Source organism: Brassica oleracea, chromosome C3 (assembly GCF_000695525.1).
Source record: "Brassica oleracea var. oleracea cultivar TO1000 chromosome C3, BOL, whole genome shotgun sequence".
Taxonomy (NCBI): Eukaryota; Viridiplantae; Streptophyta; class Magnoliopsida; order Brassicales; family Brassicaceae; genus Brassica; species Brassica oleracea.
This window is the reverse complement of record NC_027750.1, coordinates 12,031,186-12,050,420: the sequence shown is the minus strand read 5'-3', so window position 1 is coordinate 12,050,420 and position 19,235 is coordinate 12,031,186. Positions and strand designations below refer to the sequence as shown.

Below are 19,235 nucleotides of genomic sequence, written 5' to 3'. Positions count from 1 at the left end.
CTTTCATATTGAAATTGCAGAAAAAATACAAAAGAGTTTCAAGCCCAAAGGCTATAGTTAAACGGCCCAAAGCCAATAGAAAATAACCCCATAAAAACAATCTAATAGTTAAAAACAAACCCAATAGTTAAAGATCAGATATAACCACACTTATGGCCCAATTGTGGATGTTGATGGTGGAAACAACTTCGATCAGTCCGTAGAGAGAGAGTCAATCAGATGGGAGCCAGATTTGCATAAGTTTCGACGCCAGAAGGGGATTGTGATCACGATGACTCAAAAACTTATCTCTAATTTGTCTGTCGAGAAGACGAAACAGAGCATCCACCGTGCGGTAAGAGTTTCGATGTAGTCTATTGTTCCTTTCACTCCAAATCCAATAAACGGTTGATTGCCATCCCAACAAGGTAACCCTTCTCACATATTTGTTGCCTGATAGTGATTGTAGTTGAGTGAGGCAGTGATCCCAACGTCTGTCGGAGACAAGCCTACATCTTTGCGCCACTAATGTCCATAGACTCCACGCAAAAGGGCACAGAAAATAAAGATGGTCCCGAGACTCATCAGCCATGTTGCAGAGAAGACAGTTAGAGTCTGTTTGCAGGCCCCATCGGAGGAGGCGATCACGAGTTGGACATCGGTCAAGAGCAAAGAGCCAAGTGAGAAAACTATGTTTAGGGACACCACCTTTGATCCACACCAATTTTGTCCATGGTAATGTTTGAGTCTCCCCCTTCAGCTTAGTATAGACATCTCCAGTCACAAACTTAGTTAGAGGTTTATCTTCCAGCACCCATTCATAACGGTCTTTTCCTGCAGTTAATGTGAGTTCAGTAAGATAAACTTGGAGGTTTAGAAGTTCTTCTGAACGAGCAGGAGGGAGCAGCCAGTTTCCATCCTCATTGATCTCTGAAAGAGTAGCTGTCGCTGGAATGCCTAACCTTGACGTCGAATTTCTAAGGAGATATGTCTGTAGGGAGCCAAACGGAGACCAATTATCAGTCCAAAACCGACAATCAGTCCCATCTCCCACACGCAATTTTATCCAGGTAAACACCTCTCCTCGTAGCTTTAGGAGTTTGTTATCCAGCCATGAGTACGTGCTACGAGGAGAGGTGTTTACGTGTTACCACCTTTACTTATACGCAACATGCTATAATACTTTTTGCATTAACTGATCGGCACCCAATATTACCGGAACACTAGGCAGTAACCCGCCCCGTGCACGGAGTGAAATAATTGATTATATTATTTATTTATGTTGTAATAAGAAATTTGTGGTATAGTTTTTTCAAAGGATGAACATTCAGATATACGTTTGAATTCAGTTGATCTATTTTGATTTCGAATTTTTAGAGTTATAAATTTAAATATAATTAGGATATTTACAAATTTCGGGCTGAATTTGGTTTCGATTTGGTTCGAACATTGCATGTTCGGTCGGGTTCACGTTTGGGTGTTTTAACAAAGTCTAAATATACTTAATCCTCAAAATCCAAAAATAAAAATAATATAAAACATAAAAATTTGAATAATGTAAGACAACGATTAAATTTACATAAAAATAGTTCAATTTAAATATTTAGATGGAGAAAAAATGCATTTTCAGTATTTTGAACATATTTTATTATTTTAGATATTTTCATATTAATAAATATAAAATAGATATAAATTTTAAAATAACTAATATATTTAAATATATAATTATGTTTTAGATATTTTCAGTATCCAAAATATTTCAGTTTGGATCAGATATTAAACTTTTAGATCTATTTGAGTACTTAATCAATTTTAGTTTGTGTTTATTATTACTTTCAAATCAAGTTCGGTTCAGTTCTTCAGATCCAAATATTTTACCTAGACTTACTTTCTTCTGCTAATATAAAGAAAAATAAATAAATGTAAAACTATTATGTGGGGCTTCTTTGACATACATAATTATTGAACCATACTTTAAAAATACCAATAAAAATAGTTGGACGTCGTGTCAATATTTTTTGGCATGTTACAACTTTGACGTAGTCTATAACCAACGTGAACTTTCTTATAAAAAAATATTGGTAAATATAATAAAACCATGATACAATCGAGTACAGTGGGCTAGAGTTTCGTCGAAAGTAATGTGATCTCTTCACTTGGTACATGAATTCTGTTTTCAATCGATTTCGTGAATTCTATTTTCTTTTAAAGCATTTCTGATTTCTGTTTTTTTTTCTAACAATTTGATTATGTTTCTAATTATTGGTTTGATATGAAAACCCTGTAAAGAAAACAATACTTGGCTAAACTAGAGATCTAATTTTGTGTGACACATTTTTCACCTCAGTTGCCTTAATTCATAACCAATCACAATTATTTGTTGCTTTCGTATGCATAAACCTCAATCATGGCCAAGTTCGACAAGATACGAAATTTTCAATTTCTAAAAACATTCTCATTCCGTCATTTTAGTTGATGTGAATCTTAATGATTTTATAATTTATTTCTTACAACGATGATATTATTCAGTTCTTGCCTGGACATAATTTCAATTCACTAATACAAAGATTAAAAATGAGTTGATTAAAAGAAATTAGTATGTGAACACATTAAGTTGTCTGCAATATAGTTAAGAAAATTAGTGTGTGAACACATTAATTACTAAATAACTGTGAATATGATATCTAAGCATTCTAAAGTTGAAATGATTGTGAAACTGAGACATGCCAATGTGTGTGTGAATACATTTATTGCAAATACTTCTCCTTTAATATATAAGAGATAATATGGAAACCGTTAAAACACCATAAATAGCTAGGTGATTTTCTTGTGTTCATGCAAAAGTATAAATATTAACAAAATTAATATGTTATAATAGTTGATTGATATTTTAATTTTAGTTTTAAATAATTTTTTAATTTATATGTATGATTTGTTATAAATAAAATTATTAATTTAATTAGATATGTGATTTTAGATATATAATGTTTATTCAGTTTAATTATTATTTGGGTATACTGGATTACATCTAATTCTCTAAATTCAACTAGAATATTTTTTTTCTTAACAGATTAAGATTTTGATAATTTATTTTACTTATATTGAGTTTAGGTGTTGTCTTAGATGTGTAAATATATTTTAAGAAGATTATGTATAATTTAATATATATTATTTTGAGAATCAAATGAAAGTTAAACTAATGTATTGATCATATTGAAAGATACATAAATGAATACAACGATAATATTTTGATACATATGTCTATATGAATTTTACAAAAGAACTAAAATGTAAAAATTGGTTGATATTTTTATTTTTTGTTATTAAAATTTTTAGTCATTTTGAATTTATATGCACAAAAATAAACAACTATTATTATAAATAATAATATGTTATTTTAATTAGATCTTTATATTTTGGGTGTAAAAATGTGGATAGGTCCAATTATTCATTTAAGATATATTGAGTTCGATATATTCTTATAAATTAAAGTACAATTATTTTTATTCAAATTAAACCAAATCAGATTAGTTTTATTCACTGCATGAATTTTGATTTTCATATAAAATGTGTAAATATATTTTAACATTTTATATATTTGATTTTAAGTTGCCAAAATAATTTAAAAGTGATAACTGGCATAAAGTTGTATAAACGAACATAACAATATAATTTTGAATATTATGAATGCAATAATTATAAAATAAACAAAATATTTTTAATTAAATTATACTTTTGATGTATGAAAATTAGAAATTATTTTAAATAATCTTAAACATTAAAATTCATATTAATTTGGGTCTTTTTATCGTAGATATATTGGGTGATACAAAAGAAATCAAATTAACACGATTATGAAAAACGTTTTTAATAATGGTAAGGTATATATTTATAATTAATTAAAAGTAGATTGAGTTATACTATTTAAAAAGAAAAAAAACCTGGTGAATTATTTTGGAGAAAGCATGTTATATATGTAAAATATTGTTTTACTTTTGAAAATTGATAGATATTTTGATCTATGTAGTTTGATATAAATATAAAGAAAGTGTAAATCAGAATTTAAAATTTGACAAAAAAATATTACGCAAAACATAAATAAAAATCTCAGTAATATCAATAATATTTTTAACTCATTAAAAATATTTCGGTTTATGTTATTTAAATTATTCTGAATCATCTAACAAAATAGCTTGATATATAGAAAATATTTTTATTAATACATATTATTTAGTTAAGATCATTTTAAAGGTAATATTATTTTTAAATATCAAAACTTTTGTTAAATTTCTTTTTTATGAAATCATATTATGTATAATATATATTTTCGTTTTTAAGTTTGATAATTGTTTCATTTAATAATGTTTTTATTATATATTTTATTTGGAAAGAATGTAAGGAAAAAATATTTAAAAATAAATAATTTTTTAATAATGATAATTAGATATAATATTTTAATTTTTTTAAGGATACCATAGTAATTTAACATTGTAATAATAACGTAATCATGACATGTAGTAAAGTAACTTTTAAAATAATATTATACATATTTGATTAAAACCTATGAAATGTCGCTTTCTCCAATATAAAATGCATTGATTTATTACAACATTACCTCAAATACTGGGACGATGGTGCTTCACGGATGGTTCATGGAACGAGGGAGAACCTCATTCGGGATAGGACTGGTATAGTACTATTGAAGGTTTTGATGGGTTAGTCCAAGGAATACGCGACCAAGTCAATCACCCATACATTCAGAAACCGAAGCTCTCAGCTGGGCAACAGAATGCATGAAGAATCTATGTTAGTATCATATAACGTTTGCAACAGATTGTTCTCAATTGATAAATATGTTTTCGGAACCAGAAGAATGACCTGCTTTACAACATATTTAAAAGACATACACGTGCTCAAGGAGAGTTTTACTTACTCGGAGTTCATACATGTGCTCCGGACGCATAATATAAAGACGGACGGTCTGACACGCAGTACTCAAAAACAATCTATTTACGTCCTCTACATAGATTCAGAGTTATCACTTTGGTTCACATAGGCTTATACGAATATGTTTGTCGATGATAAAAAAGAATCGCATTGATTTATTAGTTTTATTTCAAGCTAACGAACAACCATGTCTTGTCATAACTTAAATTTGTATATAATTGATATGCGACACTTGATCTTTGTGAATTTGATCTTGTTAGTACTGTGATTTGTTGTGCATGTTTTAGTTTGGGGCTAAATCACTCCATTTATCATGGAGCCCAAAAATATAGATTAAACTAATAAATCAATTCCATACATAAATCATTAATCTCTCTTGCAGGACTGGGGTGTGCCTGAATAAAGACACATAAAGCATGTATTTCAGAGCCATATAAGATATTATATTTTTAGGAGGCTAAAAATTTCATAAACTTTAAATAGCTTTACTAGTAAAGATTTTATGATGCATATTCGAGGTGCAAAGCTCAATGCATTAAACTGCAATTTTAACTATTTTTTTTCAATTTTTTAAAGATGAAGGGCTATCAAAAATTTTTTTGCTTCTGGGTCAAAAATTTTGAGGTCCGGCCCTCCTCTCTGACTCTTAGTTTTAAGGAATAGTTTTATGTTCGAATAAAAAATTACTTTTGAGTTTGACATTTCACTAGAGCAGAGAACACAGTCTTTTTCGTAAGACAGAACAATATGAAGTTATATGTTCATCAGAACATAATTTTCTATATATCATGATATTTCGATCTTTATTATAAAGCGATACAATGTGTAGTTAACAAGACTATGCGAATGGAAAATGCTCTTCGAATTCTGTTGACTCACTACAAAATTGTTTTCAAAATATTCGTATGATATAATTTATGAAAAATATATATTTCCAGTTTGGTATTTCTAAACCTTTTAAATAATTTATTATTGATAAAACGTTGCCTTATGCCACGAATAACAATCATAACTTAAATGTAGAAAACAATCTAACCGATAAAGCACCATATCAAATAACAAAACACATATAAAATCAAGTGAACCAAAAACATTTGAGTTATAAAAAAAACATTTGGTGTTATTGTACTCTGACAGCTTAAATTTTAATAAAATGACAATAATGTCATGAACCAAGGAAGTCGAGTTTGACCCCACTACGAAAGATAACATACGACTGCGTCAACGTGACCGTGTTGATTTTAGTTAATTGTTCCAACTAATTAAACCGAGCTTTCAGATGAATATAATGGCTTGGAGATCGGATACACTGGTACGTGGCATATACAGGGGGGATACACGATATTTTACCCACAAGCTACCAATATATTTACTGTTTCCTATACAAAACCAACATTTTATCTATTGTCGTGGTGTCAAGTGACCCCATACCCTATAGTGTGGGTCCGCCCCTGGGCGTATAAGACATCACTTCCAATTGATCCAACATAGTGGCGAAACAAATCAAGCCAGACAAAACAGAGTGGATCAAATATATCTAATTTAGGCTTAGCATTTTATTCGTTAAATTTGATTTAATTTGTTATTTGTTTCGTTTTGTTTCGATCCGAAAACTCCGGATATCCGTAAATCTTCGTGGCAAAGCAAATATTAAAATCAATATTCGTTAAAGCAAATATTAAAAATCAATATTCATTAAAAACAAAACAAACCACAAATATTAAAATTTCATGGTCGGATATCCGCGGCGCTCCTTATTTTTATACAAATAGAAGTATATTTACAATTAAATAGAGAATTGTAAGAAATGTTTTGAAAACCCGACCGGACATTGACTTGGCATTGTAGCTGGATCATTGGTCGGACCGTTCAACCGGGTTCTTAAGTTTAATTTAATTTTAGATTAAGTAAGTATATATGTATATGTATAACTATAAAATTATTTTTTTAAAAATTATATCATATTTAGAATCTAAAAATGATATGAAAATAAAATGAAAACAAAATGAAAACTTAAAAAATAATATTAAATATAATGAAAAATAATTTATTTAGATAGATATTAAAAAAACAGTATGAATTTCTTATGAAATATTTTTAAAATTTGTATTTTTTTTTATCTTTTTTACTTGAATTTGAGAAAACTGGGTTTTAATATCGAACGGATCATCGGTTTTAGCGAGTTTCGTCAATTTTTTACTGGGTTTGATGTTTTAACTTAAATCCAGTTTTTAATAAACCTCGGAATTGGTTAGAAGGCCGAGTCACGGACCGGCCGGTCCAATCCGAGTTTCAAAACACTGGTGGTAAGTGTGTAATTTTATATAATTATTGTTTTAACATATAATTTAAATAATTTCATTTATAAAAATACTTATAAAACTATTAAATTAAGAAAGAAAAAGAAAATCTTTATAAAACTACAATTTTCTAAAATTTTATGTTTTATAAACAATTAATTAATTTTAAAAATTTATGGAAAATATATTTTCACTAATTTTACTTATTTTTAGATTATTTTAAAGATATTTTTTGATAACAGAATTATATATTTTTTAGATTCTTGTATTGAACAAAGTGGACGAGATACTCGTAAGTATTCGCAAATATTTGTAAATTTATCGGATATCCGTATTTTTCTAAAGTAAAGAAAATCAGAAAATCAGTTAAGTTAACCGTAAACTACAAAGCAAATCGTAGATACTGAAATTTACGGGAAAATCCGCTCCGTGGCAACCGCTAATCTAATCCATGGCCACCGCTATTCAAACCTAAAGCCTGAAGAAGAGTCAGGAACATTTTTCCACAAACTATCTATTTTTTTTGTGCAACCCACAAACTATCTATTAAGAAAATAAAATGTGGCTTCTGAGAAAGAGGCCACATGCATTGACCAGTAAGGTCATGTGTACTCAGTCAACTAAACTACTCTGCCACACGTTATATGGACTTCTAACGAGTAGCCATTTATTAAATGAACCATGGTGATATTTACAAGTGAACAAAGTGCCGTTTGTAACACGACTTGACGAAAGCTCTTAGTTATATCCCAAACAATGGTTAGATTGGTATAAAATGTAATCATTATATTCTCTCAAATCCTTACCATTATCAAGAAAAAAAACGAAACACAATGGTTGAGATGTCTTCGTTGAAATCAGAACAACAATTACTCCCACATTCCACCCATGTCCACCCGTTAACGAAGGTTGATGACTTTGGCGGGTTCATATGCAATGGCTGCAACACTTACGGCTTTGGGAAGACCTATCGTTGCGCCTCTTGCAACTACGATCTTCACGAGCTCTGTGCCACTTGTCCCCCTACCCTCAAATGCTTTCTGCATCCAGAGCACGAGCTCAAGTTAGTCTTTAAAGAACCAGCAAAGACGGACCAGGACAGACGTAGGTGCAACATCTGCCTTGAATTAGCCGAGGGACTCTATTACCAGTGCGAGGCTTGCGGCTTCGACATGCATCCAATTTGCTCACAGCTGCCCGAGAAAGTGAGCCATGTGCCTCACCCGGCTCATCACTTAGAGCTGAGTGACCATGGAGCAAGCAACATCTGCATCGTCTGCCACGGTGAGATCCACTCTTGGCGGTACAAGTGTGGTCCATGCCGGTTAGATGTTCACATGGAGTGCGTTAATTCGTCTGCATCAGCACCGAAGGCAACTCAGCAAAAGAGTTTGGGGCCGCAACCGCTCCCTCAGCCATATCAGTACCATCAACCGGAACCATATTTTCACCCTTCTCAGTATCAGCAACCACCACCACAAACTTATTTTCACCCTTCTCAGTACCAGCAACCACCACCACAAACTTATTTTCACCCTTCTCAGTACCAGCAACCACCACCACAAACTTATTTTCACCCTTCTCAGTACCAGCAACCACCACCACAAACTTATTTTCACCCTTCTCAGTACCAGCAACCACCACCACAAACTTATTTTCACCCTTCTCAGTACCAGCAACCACCACCACAAACTTATTTTCACCCTTCTCAGTACCAGCAACCACCACCACAAACTTATTTTCACCCTTCTCAGTATCAGCAACCACCACCACAAACTTATTTTCACCCTTCTCAGTACCAGCAACCACCACCACAAACTTATTTTCACCTTTCTCAGTATCAGCAACCGCCACCACAAACTTATTTTCATCCTTATCAGCAACCGCAACCATATTTTCAGCCTTCTCAGTGTCAGCAACCTTGTCACAATCAAGGCTGGGGATGCACAAATCAAGGTCAGCAACAGGGTCAACAGCCTGGTCGGAGTACAGGAAAGAAAATGTTTGGCATTCTCATGGCTTTAACGGTTGGTGTTGTCTCCAATGAGATGTCTGATACGGTTTACGAAGCCATTACTGGTTCTTTTTGAAATGGCTCATGCGATTATGTTCTATATCTCTATTGTTTACTATATCTCTATTGTTTATGTTAGATTTTTATTCTTTCTTTGCAATAATAAGTCTACAAAATATACTTCTTACCATCTTTAAGTATTACTTAAATGGATTCGGAATCCAATATAACTGTCCTTAGGAAGATTTTGAATATGTAGGAGGACCACTAGAGAGAGTTTAATGTGTAAATATTGTACCTCTCAGTAAGGATCTGATTGGCTTTCCCACTGCTATCCGTAAACGCAAATTTGCGATTAGTGGTGGTTGTTGGCGTTTTACAACAATTACAAAAAGTTTCAAATCCCACTCTAAATCTCTTAATTTCAAAAGGTGGTTTCCGTTAGCATTTGCGGTTACGGGTGATTGCGGTTACGGGCGGTTGCGGTTACGGGCGGTTGCGGATGAATAAATATATAATAAAATTATTTAAAAAAATTTAATTTTTTTTTTAAAAAAAATATATATATATATATATTAAATTTTAATTTTAATTTCTAATACTATCATAATTTATTTTATAAAAACTTTAAACAAAAGTTATACACTATAATTTTAAAACATCTAATACTATAAAGTTGAGTTTTTTCACTCATTGGGTATTTTGTGACACCTGTCCACTTATTATTTAATTAACTAACTTGAGTTATGTTTAATAGGCCAAATAAACTACTTTGATCTAATTTAAATTCTTTCATAAACCTAATACTTCAGGCCCACAAATAACGTGTTCTTGACGATCTGAGTTCTTCCTTCTCTTGAGGAACCAAGCATAATCTCAGACGGATCCGTCCACTGCAATTACTCGACTGAGTAACTCACTGAGAAATTTGGAGGCAATCAATTTATTCCACTACATGTTCTTCAATGCAGATTTTTCACCTCCTATCAAACGACTGTACTATATATGTCACTGAGTTTCTGGATCGAATTCATAAATCTTAAACATGGCAGTAATGCAAAAAGATTTATGAATTCTCCAGAGATTTTCAGACCAGCTTGATACTTAACAGGATCAGTGTACACTAGAGTGAATTTCTACAAGAGATTGTGTGGCGTCTCAGTGATCAGAAGGTATCTATCACATCACTATACTTTCTCATTTGTGTTTCTGCTTAACTCTATGTTTTTTGGTTTTTGCAGTGGAGAAAGAATTGAGAAGGCACTCAGAGCTTGCTGCAACAGTATTAAGGTTGGTAAAATCTTAATCCGCAAGAGAGAATAATGATGGTCGTCAGGTCTGTTTCTCTTCTCTGAGTATATTTTTTCTCACACATCTGACATCTCAGTTCAATGATTGAATGATCATTCTGTGCAGTTGATATATGAGAAGTACCAAAAGATATCGCCAGCCTTGATATTCTAGGTCCAGGTTCATACTTCGTAGTAACCCACACAAAAAAAGCTATAAACAAAGGTTAACAGCAATGTCTAACGTCTAAGAGTGTTAACAGGAAACTCTGCAGTGAATGCTATATATTTGCTTATTAGCAAGGGAATTCCAGAATCACATATCATCTTTCTTAACCTCATAGTAGTAAACACCAACCAAACAAAATCTTTGTCTACTTTTCCTCACTCAAGTGATCACCAATGTTTTGTACTAACATAAGAATAAAACTGCAGGCACCTCAAGGGATTCACACGCTCTCAAGAAACATCCACCAAGGAATCGCGTGTGACTTCAGAAATCGATGCCTCAATCAATGAGGACTCGCGTGTGATTCCAGGCCTGGTAGAATTCACAGACTGTTACTCAGTTCCAGTTTTCCGATTTAAAGCCCGGTCGTTCCAAGGAAGCCGTTGTAACAGGCCTTCTTAGGTTTTGGGAGGCTAGGAATGTGAAAAAGGTGGAGAGCTCGTAGTTGTGGATAGGGGTGTCAAAATGGATAAAAGTTAATGGGTCAACCTAAACCAATCCAAACTATGGATTTTAATGGATATAATAATTGGGTACAAATGGATTAATGGATTAAATGGGTTAATGGACTTAGTGGATTGAGTTAAAATGATTTGGATTGTAATGGATAATGAGTTATCCATACCCAAACCAATAAAAATTTATAACAAACGAAAACTCAAGTCAAAATATATAAACAAAAAATAACCAAACCAAATTTCTAAACCGATTTTACTACACCAATTTTTTTTTTCAAATATAACTAAATTTTAATAAGCTAAATCTAACCCAATTATTCACATATACATATATATATAAATTTGTAACACCCAATTTTTCATATATATAAAACTATTATATGTTGAATTTGTAATAAGCCAAAATTTAATCATAAATTTTGCCAAAATCATAAAATCAAGTTTTCAACCAAAACTCTAAACTTGATTTTTTTCATCAAAACGCTAAATCTCATTTTGCCAGAGAAACGACAGAATCATGTTTTCCTGCCAAAACCACAAAGTCTTGTTTTCTCGTCAAAACCAGAAAATTGTATTTTTCGCCAAAACCGCAAAGTCGTGTTTTCCCGCCAAAACCACAAAATCTTGTTTTCTCGTGAAAACCGTAAAATTGAATTTACTGCCAAAACCGTAAAATTTGAGTTTTTCCGCCAAAACTATAATTGATTTTTCCTGCCAAAACCGCAAAATTGTGTTTTCCTGCCAAAACCGCAAAATCGTGTTTTCCGGCCAAAACCGTAATATTGTGTTTTCTCGCCAAAACCGTAAAATTGTGTTTTCTCGCCAAAACCGTAAAATTGTATTTTCGCTAAAACAGAAAATCTAGTTTTTCCGCCAAAATGTTAAATATAGTTTTCTCACTAAAATCACATATTATATTCCCTGCTAAAATAATAAAATTGTTTCTAACACCAAAACCATATAATTGTATTTATCAAAAGTCTTAAGTATTCTTTTTGTTTTCAGCCCCAAAATAATATTTTTACTTAGTAACCATTTAAGTTATAAATTTATTGTTCATGAGTTAACCATTAAAACCATTAACTCATTAACTTAAATGAGTTATGGATTGACCCAATCCATTTGTCAAATGGATTGGTTAAAACCATTACCCATATAAGCTTAAAACCATTTGGATATGGTTTTGTTCGGTTGGTTTACCCAGTTTGACACTCTAGTTGTGGACTTGGTTAGGTAACTAATCTATTATTTTTTATTTTTTTCTGGACATAACGTTAACTCAGATTATAGATGAGATCAACTTCAACAACATATCACTTCAAGTCTTCAACCCCATGAAATATTTTTGTTTGAGCTGGTGAACAAAAAGTAAAAGGAAGAAAAGCAACACCCGACATCCCCTCATGAAAGAGTGATTACACGTCAACAACAGCGGAGAATGAAGGTCTCAGCGGGGCTTTCACGGTTAGCCAAGACAAGGAAAGGTATTGAAAGACATATTTAATAATATTCTATACGTCTTCACCATGCTTTCATGTTGCAGAATCTTTGGAGCAAAGGCCATGGTTAAAATGTAAATATATGATGACCCCTGCTACAACATTCAAAAGAATTGGACAAGTTGCAGGTGAATCATGTTCCAAATCTCTGGAATTTAGTTAAGTTGATAAGGTTCCATGTTCAAAAACATTTGCACCACGTCTTTGGACACACACTACAAGAAAACAGCTAGTTTCCTACAGACGATTTCGTTGGAAATCCGTCGGAATAAGCCATTTCTGACAAAATTCCGACGGATAAAATTCCGACGAAACTCCGACGGACATAATTCCGACGAAATTCCGATGGACAGACTTCCGACGAAATTCCGACGGATAGATTTCCGACGAAATTCCGACGGACATATTTCCGACGAAATTCCGACGAACTTTATAAATTATTCAAAAGAAAATAAAACAGATTTTATTTAAATATTTTTAATTCATTAAATATATATAAAATTTAAAAATTAGAAAAAAAAAATTTTAAGATAATTATTTTTTAAAATCATTTACTATAAATATTTTTAATTCTTTATATATATATAAAATTAAAATTAGAAAAACGTTTTTGTAGTATAAATTTTTTTAAAATCCTTCATAATAATTTTTTTTATAAATTTTTAAAAACATAAAACGGTTTATAAATTGAAAATATTTTAAAACAAAGAGAAAACGTTTTTAAAATTTTTTAAAAACTTTTTGTAATTGGAACATTTTTCTAATAACTGAAAAACGTTTTAATTAAATCTAAAAAAAAAACACAAAAACATTTTATAGATTGAAAAGGTTTTTAAAAAGGTGAAAACGGTTTTGGTAAATTTTAGAAACAAGAAAATGTTTTATAAATTATAACAAACTTAAACAAAAAATTATAGAAACTTAAAATGTTTTATAAAAAGCTTAAAACGTTATAGAAAATTATAAAAACGTTTTGAAAAAATAAAAGATAATAAAAACTTGAAAACATTATATATATATATATTAAATAAAAAATTTCAATAATTATAAATACACAAAAAATGTTCTTAAAAAAATATTTAACATATAATTTCTAAAATCTTAACATCTAAAAGTTTCAATCTACATACAAAACAACAACCTAAAACAAAATCAAACAACATATAACTCCTAAAACTATCAATTCTATCCTAAATCTTTAGATTCAAAACCTAAAATCCACAAATCTAACATTCCAACCTAAAAAAATGTAATCTAAAGAGGGGTTTAGATGACTTACATGATTGGGGAAGAGATTTGGAGGATTTGGGGCCGGAGTCGCAGATTTTTGAGAGAGGGAGAGGAGTAAGACCGTGAAGATTGCAGAGGAGAAGAGAAAAAATGAGGAAGAAGAAGGGTCGGGCTTATGTATTAAAAATAAACCGATGGACAGTTTCCGTCGGAATTCGGTCGGTTCTATTTTAAGCGGTTAATCAAATAAATTTTGCAAATTTTCTTCCCGGGTAAAGTAAAAAATTCCGACGAAATTCCGACGAAACCTGTTCGTCACATATATCTCGTCGGAATTCCATCGGAATGTTTTGAGAATATCGCGATTGGTCGGGGTTAGAGTCCGTCGGAATTTCGTCGGTATTTTCCGTCGGAATTTGGTCAGAATTTTCGACGGATTTTCGACGGAATTTAGAGAAATAAGAATTTGGGGTTTCAAAACAACAGTCTAATGATCACATAGAAATCTTTGATAGAATGTAAATGATTTATAAGAGGTTTAACTAAAATAATTACTTGTTTCACTCGATATTATACAAAATCAAAATCTAGTCTTATATTACCGTAATATGTTTGTATAAGTATATAAGTGTTATTGAAGGATGTTACGAATACGTTGATATGTATACGTAAATAATTTTTTTATATGAAAAACTTTAACGGTGTGAACTAATTTCATAATATAAATTTATATATGTGTTATTTGGAAATTTTAAGTATCAAATTATACATTTATAATAACTTTGCAAATCTAAAATCTGTTTCGTCGGAAATCCATCGGAAAATTCCGACGACATTCCGACGAAAGTCAAAAACCCGTCGGAATTCCGTCGGAATATTTTGATGTAATTCCGACGAACTTCAAATCCCTATCCAAACCCCAAAATTATAATATTATGTCGAATTTTGTCGGATATTTCCGACGACCTTACTTTCGTCGGTATTTCGTCGGAAATTTCCGACGAAATACCGACGAACATGAAATTATATGTTTCGTCGGAATGTCGTGAAAGAAAACCGACGAAAATATTATCCGTCGGAATATCCGTCAGAATGTTGCGTGTTTTCTTGTAGTGACAACTCATCTCTGAAAAGCTGCAAGACTAGCTAGGAAAAAATGAGGGACTCAAAAAGGTTATCAACTCCTAACCTCGGTAAATGGTCACCAACCTTCTGCGACCAATTCTTCGTATCTCAGGAAAATTGCCTGCGTACGTTGTCCCATACTTTCTAACTTTAGGTTACCATCGCCATAATCCAACTGCACAACTAGTGTTCAAACTTTTCAGAACTGGGTAGACAATACTCTGTTAAATGCAAATAATTTTTCCTACAAATCAAGGTGCTAGCTCTCAAACAATTATTATCATTTACGTCATTTAGTCCAACTTTCTCTTACACATCCTCTTGTCATTCACAGCTAAAGCTAAACAAAACATAGCTTTCAGGATTCAGCTTATAAAATTTAAACGTCAGCAAATTATGGCAAAAAATAATCTATCCTGAATATATATAAGAAAACCCGGGCGTAACCCGGAAAAACCACTAGTTAATATATATACAAACATAAACGAAACAAAATATCTATACTATATTAAAAGGGATATATGAGCTCCATTGAGCCTATCCACCTCAGCATGGAAAATCATCCAATAGGATTAAAGTATTCGGCCACATCATCAGACAAGTTACGTTATTTAGGCTCAAAATAATATTTTCATATAATCTTTACAAAAGCCACTAGCCCATTAAAGCCCAGTATCGAAACTCTAGATTTTATCACGCGTTGCGATCATTTCGTCTCCCTCTTTTCGTTTTCCTTCTTCTTCTACATTTTCATCGATCGAACGACGTTTTGTCTCTCCATCTTCACTGCAACCGATCTGTAGAGTAATCAATTGTCCGTTTCGGTTTGATTGATGGATTCCTCTCTATTTATTTATAAATCTCTTCTTTCATGTTTTTTTTCAATCAAAACTCTCTCAATTTGTTATCGCGATGAATTCGAACGGGAAAGCCATAGTCTCCGATGATCCAATTGTGAAGAAACCATCAGGTTCTTTTGATCAATTGGTGAAATGAAGTTCGTGATACCTGCATAATCAGAGTTAAATCACAAGCTTATCTATTAGAACTGTTTTTAATTGATTATCTAACTCTTGCTTCAATAATCTCATATGTTTCAATCTGCAGAATTCCCTGAGAAAAAAACTCTGTTTGCGTTTTGCGTTTAGAAAAACCTACATCGCCGGGTAAGTTTCTCAAAGACCTTCTTTTGCTATATGATTTGAAACCTATCCATTGCATCCATCGAGATCTAAGAGAGGTTTTGATCCCGCAGAGATAAATTGCATGTGGATGATGTGAAGGTTTACTTTGCCGTTGTGGAGAAACCCAGCGATGCTTTCCCCAGTGCTAGCAATTGGTACGATTGCCTTGCTTACCATCTGCTAAAAGGTTTGTCTTTTTGAAAACTTTAGATCAGTTTACTAAGTTTGGATTGTTATTTGACTTTCAGTAACAAATTTTGGAATGGTTGCATCTTCTCCCGTGAGTTTCTCTTTACCAGATCCCATTTCTCCTTCCATATTGTGCCGTACCCGATTTCTGATGATCCGATTCTAAGTAGTTGAAATGCTTCTTCGTCGTTTGCTTTAATCTGAGATAGATAGATTTAGCAGAAGGTTTATTAATCCGGGATTGGTAGAAGATTTTTATCATTGCGTTTGGATCTCTCGTGCTTCTGTTCATCTCCTAGTGTTTGACATAACTTAAATAAATGTATACTTTCAATCTTTTGTTTATTAATAAATAATAGGTGGATTCGATACTAGACAAGGATGATTACACATTGGAAGAGCTACTTGACTAGGAAGCAATCATCCAAGAATGCAAAGCTTTAAATAGCCGTCTCATTCATATGTATGTTGTCCTCTTCATATCTCTCTTATCTTTTTTATTTCTTTTGATTAGTTAGTTTATAATGACTGGTGGTGGTGTTTGTTTGAAGTTTAAGGGATAAAGCTCGAGTGGAGCAACTCTTGCGTTATGTTGGTGACATGTTCTAAGTTTCTGCTTGGAAGAAATCATAAACTTAAAGAGGGTGATCATAGACTGATATAGTGATATTTGTATTAGGAATCAACGAGTTGTGTTTAGTAGATGAAACTTTGCTTGGGTGTGTGTGTTTAGCTATTTTCTGTTCTGTGAACAGGCACCTGCAGCTGATGACGATGATGACATGGATCCTTTTGGTGAAGAGACTGAGGAAAAAGAGAAAGCTTCAGAGGAGAAAGAGGGTGCTAAGAAGGACACCAAAAAGCCCAAAGGTAGTAAGCCTCTCTATTTTTTTTACTACAAGCACATGTCTTATGGGGAGCACATGTGGTGAGTTCATAATGATGGGTTTTCATTCTCTTCTTAAATATGAAAATTTTGGTTAGGTTCTCATTCTCTATGGTTTGGAGAAAAAAAAAACATAGAGAAACTGAAGGTTATCAATATCAATCTTTCTTGAGGTAATAGTATTATCACTATGATTTGCAAGAGAGGGTGAAACATTTCTCTCAACAATTGAAACTAAGGCTGTGCAAAATTATTGACTATCACAGTATTCTTTAGAAGACGTTTGGAAAGGAAGGAGAGATAGGCTACGAAACTTGGGTTATGACAAGATATTCTGATAGAATATGCTCACTATGATGAAAGCCTAATGGAAAAAAAGGTGCGTCCATATTTTGATCTTCAGTTTCATTAATTTTTTTTTTTTATTATATTCCTTGGTTCATGTTGGGTTTGCTGGCAAGGGAGGAAGATGAAAAGCGCAGCTGATCTCACAAGAAGATTGATGAAAGCTGAGACAGATGTGCAACTTGAGGCATTAAAAGGTAGAAGAAACCTTTGACCGTTTTGTTATATGACTTCACTCTCTCTATCTTTTCGTAGCGGTTCTCTCATTCAAACATCTCTGGCTGTTTGGGGTCAAATTACAGTCTTTTGTTCTTTGGATTGCACAGTGGTAAACCTCGAAGATTTGTATGGCACCCTAGCTACTACACTGGTAAATTTTGAAGATTTGTAAGTTGGAAATTGGAGTTTTTTTTTTTTTTTTGGATATACAAAGGGAGAATGCTCATATTTTATTAGAGTTAAAATTTATAAATTTGTAAATGTCCAGATGACAATGATACATTTTGTCAAAAGATTTATGGTATACTATTCTCTGTTTTCATTCGATCTCCATTTTCTTAACTGATGGGACTATAGCTATCTAAAGTAGCGTGATGAGGTAACTCTGAAAATTATAAACGTATAACTTACAACTTACAAGCATGGATGGTGTCTACAAAAATAAAGAGTCGAAAAAAAACTTACACAAAAAACCAGCCGTGGAAGATGAGAACAAGGAAAAAGCTAACAGGGACTGTATAGAAAATTGAGGTAGGGACTCCTCAAAATATCTCTCTCAAAATCTTTGTTTGTATAACAGTGTTATTATTCGTTTGATCTTTTAATATTTCTTCGATTTGAGTTACTAATTAGATGTGTTTCTTGGTGATCAAACATGTTTTGGAGATACCTAATTAGAGCTTTAGCGAATCCCTCCCTCCTATTCTGACATGGGTATATCTGCTCCAAGTATTTCATATGCTAACTCGCAATTGTATGTTATAATGTACATATTCTATTAATTGATAAAGCACAAATAGTTATATAATATAATTATTTATGTTTGATATATCTATATTTGTAATTGTGATATAAATAATTAAAGTGGTTTACATTTTTTTGAAAATAATGTTTCATTTTAGTTATATTATAAGAATAAAAATAAATTAAAAGTAAGTATCAGTTTTAAAATAAATAAAAACTATTTAAACACATACTATTTAAAATTACAGAACAAAAAATTATTAAAGAAATACATTGATTATATTAGAAAATACCATCAAAAGAGAGTACTAAACATTTTTTCTAAACTTATGTCAAAACATCAAAATAGTATATATAAAAATAAATAGGTGACTAATATATTTCAACTAATAAAATTTGAAACTTAATATATAAGTTTATTTCTTTGTATAGTATTGGTATTAAATATAAATAATTACACAATGTTATAAAATACACTAAAATTGATTCCTTATATTTTGTCAAGGGTGAAACATTTCTCACCAGAGGTCCTCTTTCCGCGTGTAATTTTATAAAACTTAATAAAAATTATAAAAATAAACTCAACCTAGATATTCAT

General features: G+C 31.8%; 2 protein-coding genes and 1 long non-coding RNA gene across 5 annotated transcripts; 2 read left to right on the top strand and 1 right to left on the bottom strand.

The window, feature by feature from the left end:
* Nucleotides 1–211: 211 nt before the first annotated feature.
* LOC106329887 lies at nucleotides 212–1,026 on the bottom strand. The gene is made up of 2 exons (XM_013768496.1): nucleotides 1,015–1,026; nucleotides 212–970 (listed from the first exon to the last, which is right to left on the bottom strand). Exons 1-2 carry the CDS (start codon nucleotides 1,024–1,026, stop codon nucleotides 212–214), a joined length of 771 nt encoding a protein of 256 aa, XP_013623950.1.
* A 6,989-nt stretch (nucleotides 1,027–8,015) lies between these two features.
* LOC106329886 (involucrin-like) lies at nucleotides 8,016–9,316 on the top strand. Its single transcript, XM_013768495.1, has one exon. It carries the CDS (start codon nucleotides 8,060–8,062, stop codon nucleotides 9,314–9,316), a length of 1,257 nt encoding a protein of 418 aa, XP_013623949.1. The 5' UTR covers nucleotides 8,016–8,059.
* A 7,015-nt stretch (nucleotides 9,317–16,331) lies between these two features.
* Nucleotides 16,332–18,228, top strand: LOC106333635. 3 transcript variants are annotated; one of them, XR_001268431.1, is made up of 8 exons: nucleotides 16,332–16,441; nucleotides 16,803–16,906; nucleotides 16,995–17,087; nucleotides 17,199–17,313; nucleotides 17,428–17,502; nucleotides 17,596–17,708; nucleotides 17,791–17,871; nucleotides 17,977–18,228. It is a non-coding gene; the product is annotated as an uncharacterized LOC106333635 (long non-coding RNA). The 3 variants fall into 3 exon arrangements; XR_001268432.1 differs by lacking the exon at nucleotides 16,995–17,087; XR_001268430.1 differs by having other exon boundaries at nucleotides 16,995–17,313.
* The last annotated feature ends 1,007 nt before the right edge of the window (nucleotides 18,229–19,235 follow it).